This window comes from Podarcis melisellensis (genome assembly GCF_964234715.1).
Source record: "Podarcis melisellensis genome assembly, chromosome: 14".
Classification (NCBI taxonomy): domain Eukaryota; kingdom Metazoa; phylum Chordata; class Lepidosauria; order Squamata; family Lacertidae; genus Podarcis; species Podarcis melisellensis.
This window is the reverse complement of record NC_138546.1, coordinates 28,114,830-28,128,930: the sequence shown is the minus strand read 5'-3', so window position 1 is coordinate 28,128,930 and position 14,101 is coordinate 28,114,830. Positions and strand designations below refer to the sequence as shown.

General features: G+C 43.6%; 1 protein-coding gene and 1 long non-coding RNA gene across 3 annotated transcripts in view; one reads left to right on the top strand and one right to left on the bottom strand.

Moving 5' to 3' along the window:
• Positions 1–3,328: 3,328 nt before the first annotated feature.
• DENND4A (DENN domain containing 4A) overlaps positions 3,329–14,101 on the bottom strand; it is a 58,041-nt gene continuing 47,268 nt past the window's right edge. For both annotated transcript variants that reach the window (XM_081888358.1, XM_081888359.1), the window contains exons 24-31: positions 12,054–12,229; positions 11,817–11,963; positions 10,926–11,130; positions 9,482–9,736; positions 8,520–8,637; positions 7,378–7,540; positions 4,660–4,724; positions 3,329–3,490 (exon numbers count right to left, since the gene is read on the bottom strand). In XM_081888358.1, coding sequence (XP_081744484.1) covers positions 3,354–3,490; positions 4,660–4,724; positions 7,378–7,540; positions 8,520–8,637; positions 9,482–9,736; positions 10,926–11,130; positions 11,817–11,963; positions 12,054–12,229 — 1,266 coding nt within the window. In that variant the 3' untranslated portion in view covers positions 3,329–3,353. The remainder of the gene's footprint in view (positions 3,491–4,659; positions 4,725–7,377; positions 7,541–8,519; positions 8,638–9,481; positions 9,737–10,925; positions 11,131–11,816; positions 11,964–12,053; positions 12,230–14,101) is intronic.
• Positions 5,082–12,923, top strand: LOC309356976. The gene is made up of 3 exons (XR_014162983.1): positions 5,082–5,102; positions 5,970–6,086; positions 12,619–12,923. It is a non-coding gene; the product is annotated as an uncharacterized lncRNA (long non-coding RNA).

Genomic DNA, 14,101 nt, shown 5'->3' with positions numbered 1-14,101 from the left:
GTCCCTGGGCGATCTTAAAATGCTGGCGGGCAGCAGCGAAGGCTTCGCTGCCGCCCGCCAGCATTTTAAGATCGCCCAGGGACAGCGGAAGACTTTTCTGCTGTCCCGGGGGCTTTTAAAATGCTGGCGGGCGGCAGCGAAGCCTTCGCTGCCGCCCGCCAGCATTTTAAGATCGCCCCGGGACAGTGGAAAAGTCTCCGCTGTCCCGGGAAGGCAGGCGGGGGGGAAGCAAAGACTTTCGCCCCCGCCAGCCTTCAGAAGAGGTCGGGGGACAGACTGTCCCCAGACCTGGTCTGAAGGCGGTTCGGTTTCCATAGGAACGCATTAATTGATTTTTAATGCATTCCTATGGGAAACCGTGCTTCGCAAGACGAAAAACTCGCAAGACGAAAAGACTTGCGGAACGAATTAATTTCGTCTTGCGAGGCACCACTGTATACCAGAAAGAAATGGATGTCTCGTATACCCAAGGTAGTGTGGTTGCTGACCTTGAGCCAGACATCCTGGAAAGTGAAGTCAAATGGGCCTTAGAAAGCACTGCAAATAACAAGGCCAGTGGAAGTGATGGTATTCCAGCTGAACTATTTAAAATTTTAAAAGATGATGCTGTTAAGGTGCTACACTCAATATGCCAGCAAGTTTGGAAAACTCAGCAGTGGCCAGAAGATTGGAGAAGATCAGTCTACATCCCAATCCCAAAGAAGGGCAGTGCCAAAGAATGCTCCAACTACCGCACAATTGCACTCATTTCACACGCTAGCAAGGTTATGCTTAAAATTCTACAAGGAAGGCTCAAGCAGTATGTGGACCGAGAACTCCCAGAAGTGCAAGCTGGATTTAGAAGAGGCAGAGGAACCAGAGACCAAATTGCAAACATGCGCTGGATTATGGAGAAAGCTAGAGAGTTCCAGAAAGACATCTACTTCTGCTTCATTGACTATGCAAAAGCCTTTGACTGTGTCGACCACGGCAAACTATGGCAAGTTCTTAAAGAAATGGGAGTGCCAGATCACCTCATCTGTCTCCTGAGAAATCTCTATGTGGGACAAGAAGCTAGTTAGAACTGGATATGGAACAACTGATTGGTTCAAAATTGGGAAAGGAGTACGACAAGGCTGTATTTTGTCTCCCTGCTTATTTAACTTATATGCAGAATTCATCATGCGAAAGGCTGGGCTGGATGAATCCCTAGCCGGAATTAAGATTGCCGGAAGAAATATCAACAACCTCAGATATGCAGATGACACAACCTTGATGGCAGAAAGTGAGGAGGAATTAAAGAACCTTTTAATGAGGGTGAAAGAGGAGAGCGCAAAATATGGTCTGAAGCTCAACATCAAAAAAACGAAGATCATGGCCACTGGTCCCATCACCTCCTGGCAAATAGAAGGGGAAGAAATGGAGGTAGTGAGAGATTTTACTTTCTTGGGCTCAATGATCACTGCAGATGGTGACAGCAGCCACGAAATTAAAAGACGCCTGCTTCTTGGGAGAAGGGCAATGACAGGCCTAGACAGCATCTTGAGAAGTAGAGACATCACCTTGCCAACAAAGGTTCGTATAGTTAAAGCTATGGTTTTCCCAGTAGTGATGTATGGAAGTGAGAGCTGGACCATAAAGAAGGCTGATCGCCGAAGAATTGATGCTTTTGAATTATGGTGCTGGAGGAGACTCTTGAGAGTCCCATGGACTGCAAGAAGATCAAACCTCTCCATACTGAAGGAAATGTACCCTGAGTGCTCACTGGAAGGACAGATTGTGAAGCTGAGGCTCCAGTACTTTGGCCACCTCATGAGAAGAGAAGACTCCCTGGAGAAGACCCTGATGTTGGGAAAATGGAGGGCACAAGGAGAAGGGGACGGCAGAGGACGAGATGGTTGGATAGTGTTTTCGAGGTTACCAGCATGAGTTTGACCAAACTGCGCGAGGCAGTGGAGGACAGAGGTGCCTGGCGTTCTCTGGTCCATGGGGTCACGAAGAGTCGGACACGACTAAACGACTAAACAACAACAACAACAACAATGGGATTAGCTTCCATTATGAATTTAGCGGCCCTAGTATTACTATCATTTGCCCTGTACAATGTGTTCAAGCCCAGAAAATGTGAATTGTGACAATTCCTCCTACTTGCCTGGATGGAGAGGTGGGCAGGGTGTGGAGCTATGTGTTTCCCCAGGAAGAGGTACTTGTTCGAAGTGTGGTGCTTTGAAGAGGGCATCTTCAAATATTAAATAAATGCAAGCAGTGAATTGCCAGGGGAAAAAAAAGAAGAATTGTGACAATTCCTCCTGCTTGCCTGGATGGAGAGGTGGGCAGGGTGTGAGGCTATGTGTTTCAAAACCTCGGAGTTTTGGATAGCTGGAATGTAGCCTATTGTACAATGGTAAGAGTCACATCCCTTGTCCAATTTTGACTCTGGCCTGGCCCAACACCTGGGAGGTTTTCCATGAGGAAATGTGACTCTCAGACTGAAAAGGGTTCCCAACCTCTGGTGCAAAGCTTGTTATTTTGATGAGGAAAGGTCCACAACCCTACAGGGCAAATCTTGACCCATGAGCCATTGGAATGCCTAAAGTAGCTCTTTAAATGGCAGGCTTTGCAATGGATTATCTGTATAGCGGTGGCTCCCCAACAGCCAACCATTTCGGATTCTTAAAAGTGACAAATGCACGTAACTTATGAAAGCTTCATACAAGTTTGAAATACTTGTCAGCTAAAGTCTGCAATCTTTTAAGTGTGCACTTATGGGGAGGGACAGGAAATACTACAACCTGCACTGCGATTGAAAACAGCATCGATATTTCCACACTACTTTTTAAAAAATGAAAGAGAGAAGGGCTTTATCTGCAAAAAAGACCAGTTGCTATAAACAGCAATATTCTGAGGGAGGACAAAAGTATTGTTTCTGCAACAGGATCACTTGATTCACTATAGTAATTTAAAAAGTTAAAAAAATATGAACTTGCTATAAATAATTTAAAATCTGTTATTATACAACTCTGGTATGAGCTCTGTGACATTTTTAACTTTCTATGTAAACAGTTCTGAAAAGCTTATTTCATTCATGCAAACTTTCAGTACATGATTTTGGTCCATCTCTGCTTAAGCTTTCTGCAATGGACCATTCCGTTTTCTCCCCTACATGTTTTGCAGACACTGTCCACAGCGAAGACAGCCTACTCTGGCCCACGGCTTATGAGTCATTCCAGCAACATTTCCCCCTTGGAAATCCTAATTTTAAAACAAAGCTGAAGATGCTTTTTTAAATGGAGAAGGGTGAGAGTCTTTCTGAAGTCTTTTCTGTTTCTTCATACAAACCCTGCTGCAATTCATTAGGTGCAATATTTCTTTTTTTAAAGGTACGGCTCCCCAAAAATCTTTCGACATTCCATCACTCCTGTACTTGGAGGCCTATCACAGTTGTGGGTGCTCTTCACCTGATTTACTGTAAGGCGGTCGTAAGCCATTTTGTATTCTCTGTCAAAAGCATCTGTAACGACAGGAGGGGGGAGGTTATACCAGAACAATGTAGCAGGTGCCAGAAATGCTTTAGCTTTGGGATAGCTATGAACTAGGAGTGTTTTCTGCACAGCTCCGATTCATTTCTTGGGGCAGGGGGATTTCCCAGTGGACTCTGCTCAGATAGGGGATTCTGAAAAAGGCACTCTGTCCATGGTTGATTTTAGGCACCAACTCAGGAAGCAAACCTGATAAAAATGATTTACTCTTTTTATAACCTTCTTGTCAGATGACCCATTCCTGTATTTCTGTTTCTTTAAGGTTTGATTTTATATTTTAGGTGGTTATACACCACACAGATATATTTTATATGCTTTTGTGATGTATGAATTATTACTATTGTTAATATTAGTGTCTGGTTCTTTTCTGTAATACTGTGTGTGTGTGTGTGTGTGTTTTCAAGAGACTGATGCCATTTTAGACAACAGTTTTGCATTCATGTTTCACAAAAGAGCCTGCCTGAAGCACTTCATCATACAATTCCTTTTAAAAAATGTGTTATATCCAGATTAGCAAGACGAACCAATAACCTCAATTGGGAGCTGATGGGTGGCCCCCAAATGGCTTGTGCTTCCAACTTAGTGGTGTTCCAACTTAGTGGCAGCAACAGATAAATAGTAGCTGCTTGCAAATTGGGCTGGTTTGCACATAATGCTAAACCATGGGTGCATGCATTAGAATTAAGCCAGAGCAAAACCTTCAGCTCAGAATAAAAATTTCTGCAGCATTTACTCTGAGTTTTCATTAATCCTGAGTTATGAATGAATATGAGTAAGAGATTATTGTTTTAAAACAAACCCTGGTTAGTTAAAAAAAAAAAGTCCTCTTCATATTCCTTGGTTTGAAAATGGCTTGGTCACGTTTTAGTGACCATCAATAGTCTGAGTCAGAGGAATAAACCCATTCTTATTCCCTTTATAAAATCTTCCCCACAATCTTCACCGCACACAGGCAAATAGCTATTTACGGGTCTGGCTTTACAGAAAAGAAGCAACTAGGTTTAAATTATTATACTTCATCTAAACAGGATTGTGAAAGATGCTTTAAAACAAAAAGTATCCTTTTAACTCTTGAAGTAACAGTTTACAATGACTACTTTTATGCGCGCTTAGCACAACACAACACAACTTGATGGCTTACCTATATCAATGTTATCCCTTCCAAGCGCAACAAGAGAGAGAAATAGTATTTCTCTATAAAGGCTCCTAAAAAAGATACATTGGAAAGTGTTATTTTAAAAACCACAATCTTATATGAACCTACTATACTTCATATAATCCGGACATTCTTCTCCAACATATATTAAAAAGTAGTGATTTTTGCATTGTTATTATTATTTGTAACTGGGTCATGATGATAGCCCTGCCAGGCCTAGAAAACACAACATGAGGTGAAGGGGAGTTCTCACTGTTAAAAGAGATTGGAAGGCTGGATTGCACCTGTGGCGTTTGCCTCCTAGGATGGGTCAAGGAAAGGGTTAAAATGGGTGTGATATGATTGGCCAGTGAGAATGCAAGGGGGGAGTAAAAGATAGAGTGGGAGGTTTTGAAAAGTCAGTTGAGGTTTGTCAGTTGGGAGTTGAGGTTTGTCAGTTGGGAGTTGAGGCTTGGGTGTTGGAGAAGGAAGAGGGTGGAATAGGCAGTGGGTTGGTCGAGTTATTGTGAGAGAGTGAGAGGAATTGTTAGGGAGTTAAATAGTTAGTTGGGAATAATTCAGTTTGAAGTTGTTAGGAACTAAGATTTAAGAAACTGACAAGAGAAAAATAAACCGAAACCATACACTTATTCCTGCACTTGAAAATAAACTTGATTATTTGTTTATGTTAACAACTGTCTGGACTCCATGTGTCCCCGTGAGAAGCGGGGTGGTGACAGCAAAGAAAGCAACCGCAGTGGTGGCACAGGGTCAATAGACCGTGAAACGTCCGGGGGCCCTGTGTGATCGCCACAGCACCCTACTCTCCTTGCCAACCTGGGCATAGAAGTTAGGTCCAGATGAAAGCTCTACTCCAAAACATCTGGGGTGGGGGAGGCACAAGCTGGAGAAGGCTGTTCTACTTTGTACTAATTACCGTATTTTTCGCCCTATAGGACGCACCTGCCCATAGGACGCACCTAGATTGGGGAGGGGGGGAATAAAGGGGGGAAATTATTTTCACCCCCAGGTGCGGGGCTGGGGCAGGGGAAGCCCAAGCTTCCCCCGACCCCAGCCCCCAGAACGGGTGCCAGAGCAATGGCGAAGCTGCGCGCAGCTTCGGCATCGCTCTGGGAGCTTGCCGGGCTGGGGGGATAGCTTCCTGAAGCCTGCATTCACCCCATAGGACGCACACACATTTCCCCTTCATTTTTGGAGGGGAAAAAGTGTGTCCTATAGGGCAAAAAATACGGTACCCTTTTTCTTATTTATACCACATAGTGGGACTGCAATTGACACAAGGTTTACATTCCCAGAGACTGCGTGCAAAGGCAGAATCACGCAAAGGCAGAACAAGTCCTGGAACTGTCCCGGCCATCCAAGATTTTGAGAATGGGGCTTCCTGAGATCTCATGAGAGTCTCCCACAGCTTGGTAAGCAGGGTGGAGGGTTTAAAAGCTCTTTCTGTTAAGGATTTTTGTGGCATGGAAATAATTTTTAAGCCCTCTGCCTTAACAGGCTCTGGGAGGTTCTTGAGAAGACTCCCAGAGCCTGATAAACAAGCTTGCTCCTCTATCTATCTATCTATCTATCTATCTATCTATCTATCTATCCATCTATCCATCTATCTACAGGGTGAGTCTTTTAAAAGAGGCCCCGTGGAACATGTGTACTCTGTATCCACGGGGCCTGTTTTAAAGGACTCACCCTGTATCTATGTCAGGTGATCTGCAGAAGCTGCAATCACGTTAAGTACATGCTTTTGCAGTGCCCATGAGAAAGAGATTTTTTCTCCAAAATTGCCTGGGCTCTACATAAACACTGTTTTGTAATGCCTTACATTGCTTCCCTTTGTTCTGTTTTTGCCTCTGGGGTTGAGCGAAGGGCGCCACTTTGCTATGTTTCCACATTTTTTTTGTGAGCCATAGTGGTTTTGCATTGTGACCCACTTAGGAGAGCACAGTGCAGTGGGCATGATCAAAATGCAAAGCTGGTCCAACTTGCTTCCTATTCCAGCTACCTACATCCAAAGAAAGTGGAGCAGAAGCTCTGACACACCTTGTCTCTTTGAAGCAGCCAGGATGTGAGGGGGGGAGTCCCTATCTGAATAATTTTTATGGCCCTTCCCCCATAACAAATGAGAAGAATGAACCACTCTGACTGCCACCCTCCACTGAGTGAGAAAGCCTTGATGTTTAATAGTGCATTTGTGATCCTCATTGCTGCTTTGCCAAATAGGATACACACAAGCACAGAGCACTGTGGCTACTTAGACTGAGGGCATAGGTTCAAGGAGTCCGGTGAATTGGTCTGGGATCACCTGGAGCTGCAGCATTGTTGAATCTTATCAGATATGGACATGATTTGAGTGGGAGACCACTGGAAAGCCCACAGGACTGGATATGCATTTAAAACATTTTCTTTTAAAAATACTGCAAGCCGTTTTTGGTGGGTGGGTGGGTGGGTGATTACGTTCCAGTGAACACTGTGAAATAATAACTGCCACCACCTCTACAAGAAAGAGTGCAGAGTGTTTGTTCTAAAGAAGCATTCAGTTATCAAACACATAGCACGAAATGATGTTACAGCCCATAAGGCATCCTATCAAGAGGCATCCTTCTTCAAGATGCAGAACATCAAAGCGTTGATACTCTCAAGGGGATGAATGACTTCCTCCTCTTACAACATGATACCATAGGCTTCTTTTTAACTGTGCTCATTTACCTTTGCCTTTTCATCTGTGGCCATTTGTTCAGTCTCTCTAGGATCTGGCTCATTGGCCCATAGACATCATTCATCTTAATACTCTTCACCATGCTTCTTAAGAGCTCCTGGTTAAATGAGCTGTCATCGTTCTGCAGTAAGCGAACCATTGGGTAATTTTGTGCTGGGGAGAAGGAATAAAAAGGAATATTTAAGAAGGAAATGAAAAGCAGGAGTGATGGGGTAGGGGGAATAACAGCTGAAAGGTAAAAACAAGGATACCTTTTAAGTTGGCTCTGCAAAAAACAACAACACTTGTCATATAAAGACAGAATCAGGATAAAGGGAGTACAAAAATAAAGCACAAAAAAGCAAGCCATAAAAGGGAAGTTCTGGCCAATAGCATATAAGAGTTGCAACCAAATGGGTATTAAAAGCCAATTCAAAAACAAGCATTGAGACCAATGCAAGGTTTTACTCAGGTGACCCTGCAAGTAGTGGTGGCTGGTGTCCATTGAGACAGGTGGGGAGGAAGGCAGAGAAGCAGAAGACGCAGAACCAATGACAGGTGGAGCCAAGAGATGCTAGTTTAGCCTGCATCTTCTTCCCTGCAGAGTTCCACAATGACAGCACTGAGACTAAGGTGGAGGAGGAAGCTGGCAGCCAGAGCCACCTCCTAGGCTGCATATAAGGCAGGTAGATGGAAGGCTAGCAGGGTCTGGCAGAGGGTGACGGGGCAGTGTCTCCATTTGTCTTAATGGACCAGTCACCTCTGCCTACGAGGTAAATCACCAACACAACTCCAATGGTTCATCTTTAAAAACAAAGGATAGGAATTTAACAATTGAATGGAAAAAGGCTGGGAAATAAATTTGTGCTAAGGCAGTACACTGTAAGCCAAAAAGTTGCTGTATAAAATATACACACATACACACTAAAAAGGGGAATAATTTAAAAATAAAAATAAAAAAGCAACCCGAACAGTACAGAATGTAACACTCACTCTCAAACACAAGTGTTTGGTTTTGACCTGCAAGACAAACAGATTAGCACAATCAAAATTCCCATTGCTTATCAGCTTAAATTACTGGTGGTCGTAGTGAGGAATTTGTTCTAAAAACAGCACACAACAGCTTCCAGGCTGCATGCCGGTCATCACTTACTCTGTGCATTCCACAGAATATAGAGAGGCTGCCCTGGATCCTTATGCAATTTCATGTTGTCCCACAGCATCTGAATTAGAACGTACTTGCTGTCCTCTAAGATGCAGTTCCTGGGAATCTGAGCAATAAGAACACAAAAGACAAGACTGAACATAATAGCAGGAAATTACAGAACAGCATCAAACTTCCTTGATGCCACACACACAATGGGAAAGAAGGATAACAATTCTGACTTTCGGCTATCGCACTGTAAGCTTCATCTCTGCTAGGGACCCATTGAAGAGTTATGAATACCCTGGCCAGAGGTGAAAGTGGGTGTGGCAAAAGGCAAAAAAGTAAACAGGATTGACAACCTAGCCTGTGAGGGAAGGTATAATGGGGTTTTTCGCTCTTTGTTCCCTGCAGTGGTATGGATTTGGATTGGCCCCCTGTTCCTGTGCTATTGTCACAAATCGAACTTTTTTCCCCCAGTGCAAGGCGCAGACTCTTCGATCCAGATTTGAAACACAGTGGAGGAGGGGTAAAACGAAAAACAAAAAACTATGCACAGTCCCCTGGCACCTACTATTTACATCTCTGCCAGTCCCCTACACTGGCTATTGGCATCTTAACTAGTCTGGACCAGAGACTAGACATGTACTTATTTTCCATTCTTGAAGCATTCTGCAAGGGTTTGCAGAATACTGCTCAGTCTTCAATTTCAGAGATGCCAGCATGCTTTTGGTACTCATTATGAGGATATCAACAGGCTCTCTAGAATCAGAAGCAATCCCAGAACTCATTCAATACAGGTCTAAAACAGATTGGTAGTTCTCTCTCTCCCTGCCCCAAAACACATGCATGCACAGTCCCCAAATCTCTGGGGTGGGAAGCTGTATGAGAAGAAGAGCTGCAATCGGAAGGCACAAGGTTTATAATAATTTGTCAAGCCCTTAAAACAAGTGTACAGCCATTTTTCATACCTTTGAATTCTTATTACAATGCTCAGAGGACAGTATTAATCCTGGTAAGTTACTGGGTAAGTCCAGGCGTCGAAAATACCACACTAGATTCCAGAACACAATGGGATGGTGGTCCACAAAGTCTGGCACTGTTATCACATGATCCCCTTCGTTTTCTAATAAACTTTCAAGCTCCTTCCATACAACAAGAGGACTCAGGTATGGGACAGTTATGGGCTCTGGACTCTGCAAACGCCACTCCAACCCCAAAGGATCCTATTGCATATATAAAGAAATAAAAAGAAACATTTTTTGTATTTATTATTACATTTACATTCCATCTTTTCTCTGAGGAGCTCAAAGTGACATACATCATCCTCTCCCCACCCCACCCCACCCCACCCATTTTACCCTCACAGCAATCCTGTGAGGTAGGTTAGGCTGAGAGACTGTGACTGGCCCAAGGTCATCCAATGAGCTTCATGGTTGTGTGGGGATTTGAACCCTGGGTCTCCCAAGTTCTAGGCTGACACTCTAACCACTACGCCACATTGGGTCTCATGATTAGCTAAGCTCTATTTTAGAGGTTCTTCTTCAGGAGCTACTAAAGTGGGTAAGAAGAGGCAGCCTTCTCAGTTGCACTTTAGAACCTATCCTAGCACTTACACTGATGTCCTTTAGGTGCTAGGAGAAGACTTTTTCATTTTCCTAGCCGTTTATTCTCCGATGGGCTTCAATTTGGGGAAGGGCCATGGCTCAGTGTTAAGAGCAACTGCTTTACGTGCAGAAAGTTCCCAGGTTAAATCCCTAGCATCTTCTGGTAGGGCTGGGCAAAAATCCCAATCTGAAACTCTGGAGAGCTAATGCTGGTCAGCGCAGACAATATTGAGCTAGATAGATCAATGTCCTGACTTAGTAAAAGGAAGCTTCCTATGCTCCTAACGTCCACTGTTGTCCTAACGTCCACTGTTGTTCCTATGCTCCTAACGTCCACTGTTGTTATTGAGTAACAATAAGAGCCTGGCTGCCAGATCAGACCAAATGTCCAGTATCATGTTCTGCCAGTGGTCAACCAAAAGTCCCAAAGGAAAGCCCATAAACAGGACCCAAGAGCAACAGTGCTCTTTCCACTTGTGATTCTCAGCAACTGGTATTCAGAGACATGCTGCCTCCAATAGTGGAGGGAAAACATGGTGGCTAGTAGCCATAGGATAGCCTTATCCTCCATGAATTTGTCTAAGAATTCAAATTGCTGACTATCACTGCCTCTTGTGGGACCAAGCTTCATCGTTTAACTCTGTGTGACACTTCTGGGATTATACCATGGGTCAATTATCCCCCCCTTTGGTAATTTTTAAGCAGGAAAATTAGCACCAACATGGTAAAAGCAATTGTGCTTTGCAGAATCTTTGATTGCTCTGAATATCCCAGTTAGGAAGGCAAGAAATAAGGCCTGAGTACTCACAGCTGTCCCCTGCAATGTGGTAGGCAAGCTCCCAGTGGGAACAATGTGACTGTGCTTGTGATGCTCTGTTTCCTCCACCTCCAGGGGACTGAAGGTACTCATGCTTCGAGACAAGGCGTGACTGGTGTGCTCAGTCCCAGCAGCATTTTGCCTTCTTGAAGGGATCTGAATGCTTCTGGCACAGGTGCTATCAGGCTCTTTGGATCTGTTACCAACAAAAGAGTATTTGTATTTGTATTTTTTATTTTACCTAAAATCACACATTTTAAAAATCAACATCTACCTCCCCCCCCCATACACACAACTCTACAATAAAAAGAAAAGGTAAGGTCAAACACTGTCCTGTTATTTGCTGTTCTAACACATTGCACATAGAATTCATCCTTCAATAAACTTGCTTGCCTGCTGTCTGATAAATGCCTGCCATACTGCTAACTGGTTCTTAGGTGGGCAGAAAATAGACTTCAGTTTAACCACTAAGCCAGAACACACCGTTTTTCTTATTCATGTATCTGAGCCATTTCATGACAACCTCCTCCCCATTTCCCCTGCATCTTCTAAAATTTATCTAACTGATGGGCATAGATTATTACCATGCCACTGTTGATTATTAATAAAAATTAGCATAATGATTCATGCTGATTTTACTGTGGCTTTCTAATAGGTATTTTGGGTAGACTGTTGCTTTTCTGATGTTGCTTTATGGTTTTCATTTTTATCTCTGAATCGGGCCAAGGACCACCGAAGTCAGCATCCTCTTACCCACTTTGAGCAGTCAGGATGGAGTGGGCAACCATGACTTGCCTGTGGTCGTTTATTAAAGTATTATTAAATGTCCACAGGCATGTCAAGTTTTTTTTCTTTGACTGAGTCAAAATATGATGATTTTACCTATTTGAATGCAAGTCATCCTGAGCAGGTATTAGAGATGCTGAAAATCCTGATGTGGGATCAGAGATGCAGGACTTTGCTGCATGGTTGAAAAAAGATGATGGAAGCTGCATGTTCTCTGAGGATGGACTGGATTTCAGGAAATATCTATAAAAAGTACCAAATAAAATGTTGCAATTAGACAACACACATTTGGAAATACTGCAAGCAAGAATCCAATGGCAAATAATCACTTACCTTCCAGGACCCCGTAGATCTCTGATTTCAATGTTCAGGGAAGGCAAGAATTGGTTTCCGCAGAAAGGGCATGTGGTGTTAAGGTTGGAATCATCTGCTGTCCAGCCTGCCATGATTTCCTCATCATGTACAAGACAGTCACAGGTATGGCATCGTGAACAGCTTGAGATGAGGACCTGTGGAAAGCACTTCATTAAAGCCCTCAGTGTGGCTTTTGCCCCCAGTAGCAAGAGAAATCCCAAGTCATACCAAACTGCAATAAAAACCCAGCTGAATTCATAAAACCTAGAGCTGGGTTGAAAGCGCCTCTCGGCTCTGCATCCTATTCTTTGGCTGAAAACTTCATTGGGGCTGGAGATTCCCATTTCAAATTGACCACCAAAGAAAATCTTAAAATATAGTTGGAAATGTTTATAAATATTAAATTTGTTTTTGTATTTTAGATTCATTCATTGAAGTTGAAAGTAAATAATGTATCATGTATGCAGATGCACACAACGTTTGAATATGTTGCATTCTGATAGGTTACAGTGAAACATCAAGTAAAATTTTCACTGTTTTTCAGGTTTTGGAGATGAAAACAGTCCAATTCCAGACGTGTTTTTTTGGAAAGCAAATCTGAATTCAGTGTAGCTGACCTCTAAGTTAAGCGTGTACAGAATTACAGTCTTATAGCTGAACTGGATGGCTAACAAAAATGCTTGCTTGTGGACTTATTTGCAAGGCAACTTCAACCATTTCTTTGTCATCTGCTCTTACATTTACATGCTGGAACTAAAAGGGGCTGAGCAAATAAGTAAATGTGCTCTCAACTCCCAGCCTTCCTGAGCAAAAACTGCCCTCATACCAATTAAACCAATTAAAACGTCAGTTGTCTAATCTACTAATTAAGCTAATTAAAGATTGCAGGCCTAAAAAAACAACAACCAGCAGTTCAGTTTCAACACATGAATCCACCAAGGCACGAAGATGTTCAATTCAAGGTACTCAGAGATCAGCAACCTAATCCACCATCAGCATATCCTCTTTCTGTTAGTGACCTTGTTTTAAGGCAGGATGTGGAAGCTTCTGCCTTGCAAGGGCCTTTGGCCCAAGGGCTGGGGAAAGGAATGAGCAGAGAAGTGAGGGCAAAGACACCTCTTTGCATGCTGTGAGCCAAATTCAGTTTGCCTCTGGGGACTTCAATTGGACAGGCAGGATGTTTTTCTCTCTCACATGGCTTGTTAATTCAAAGCAAAGAATGTTGGGCTGCATTCTCTTCAGCCGGCTGCATAATGGAACCACAAGTAGCAACACAGCCTGCTTCTCTGTTAATTAAAAAACAAAACAAAACCGACCCTGCTTGACCTCTCAGCATACAGAGACTTTTTGGGGAGTCTTTCAGTCTGGGGCTCCTGGGCAGAAACTCCATAAGAGACCCCAAGAAAAAGTTTACAGTGCGGGGGGGGGGGAGATGTTTGAATTCCACACCCCACAAGAGCCACAGGCCCATCTCTACAATGTATGGCTGCTAACTGAGCCTCACACCATTTTACACCATGTTCGGCTGCCCCTGAACACCACCATCATCACCACATTTCCTGTAAAGGATGCTAACAATTCAGCTAGGTACCCAAGACTTGTTTGACAAGGTGAGGTGCTGCAAAGATCTGAACAAGGTGCTGATGGTAGTGTAGGGATTGCTGCTGCTCAGGCAGCCTCTTAGGCAGGTCATATGCCAGGCTCAGGAATATTCTCCAGGAACCACTGTCATGGCAGACAGTGAAGTGTGAAGGTGAAAAGGAGTGTGGAACTTCCCTTCTCTATTGGTTTGGTTCATTCTTGAAAGGAAGAATAACACCAACCATTCACTTGCATGTGCCATTTCTCTCTCTCTCTCTCTCTCTCTCTCTCTCTCTCTCTCTCTCTCTCTCTCTCTCACACACACACACACACACACACACACACACACACATACACCATGGGCACATGTGGACCCAGAGAGAGTGTTCTGTCTCTACCAGCACGAAGGAAGTAGGTCAAAGTGAGAGTGGGAGATGAGGAACGGC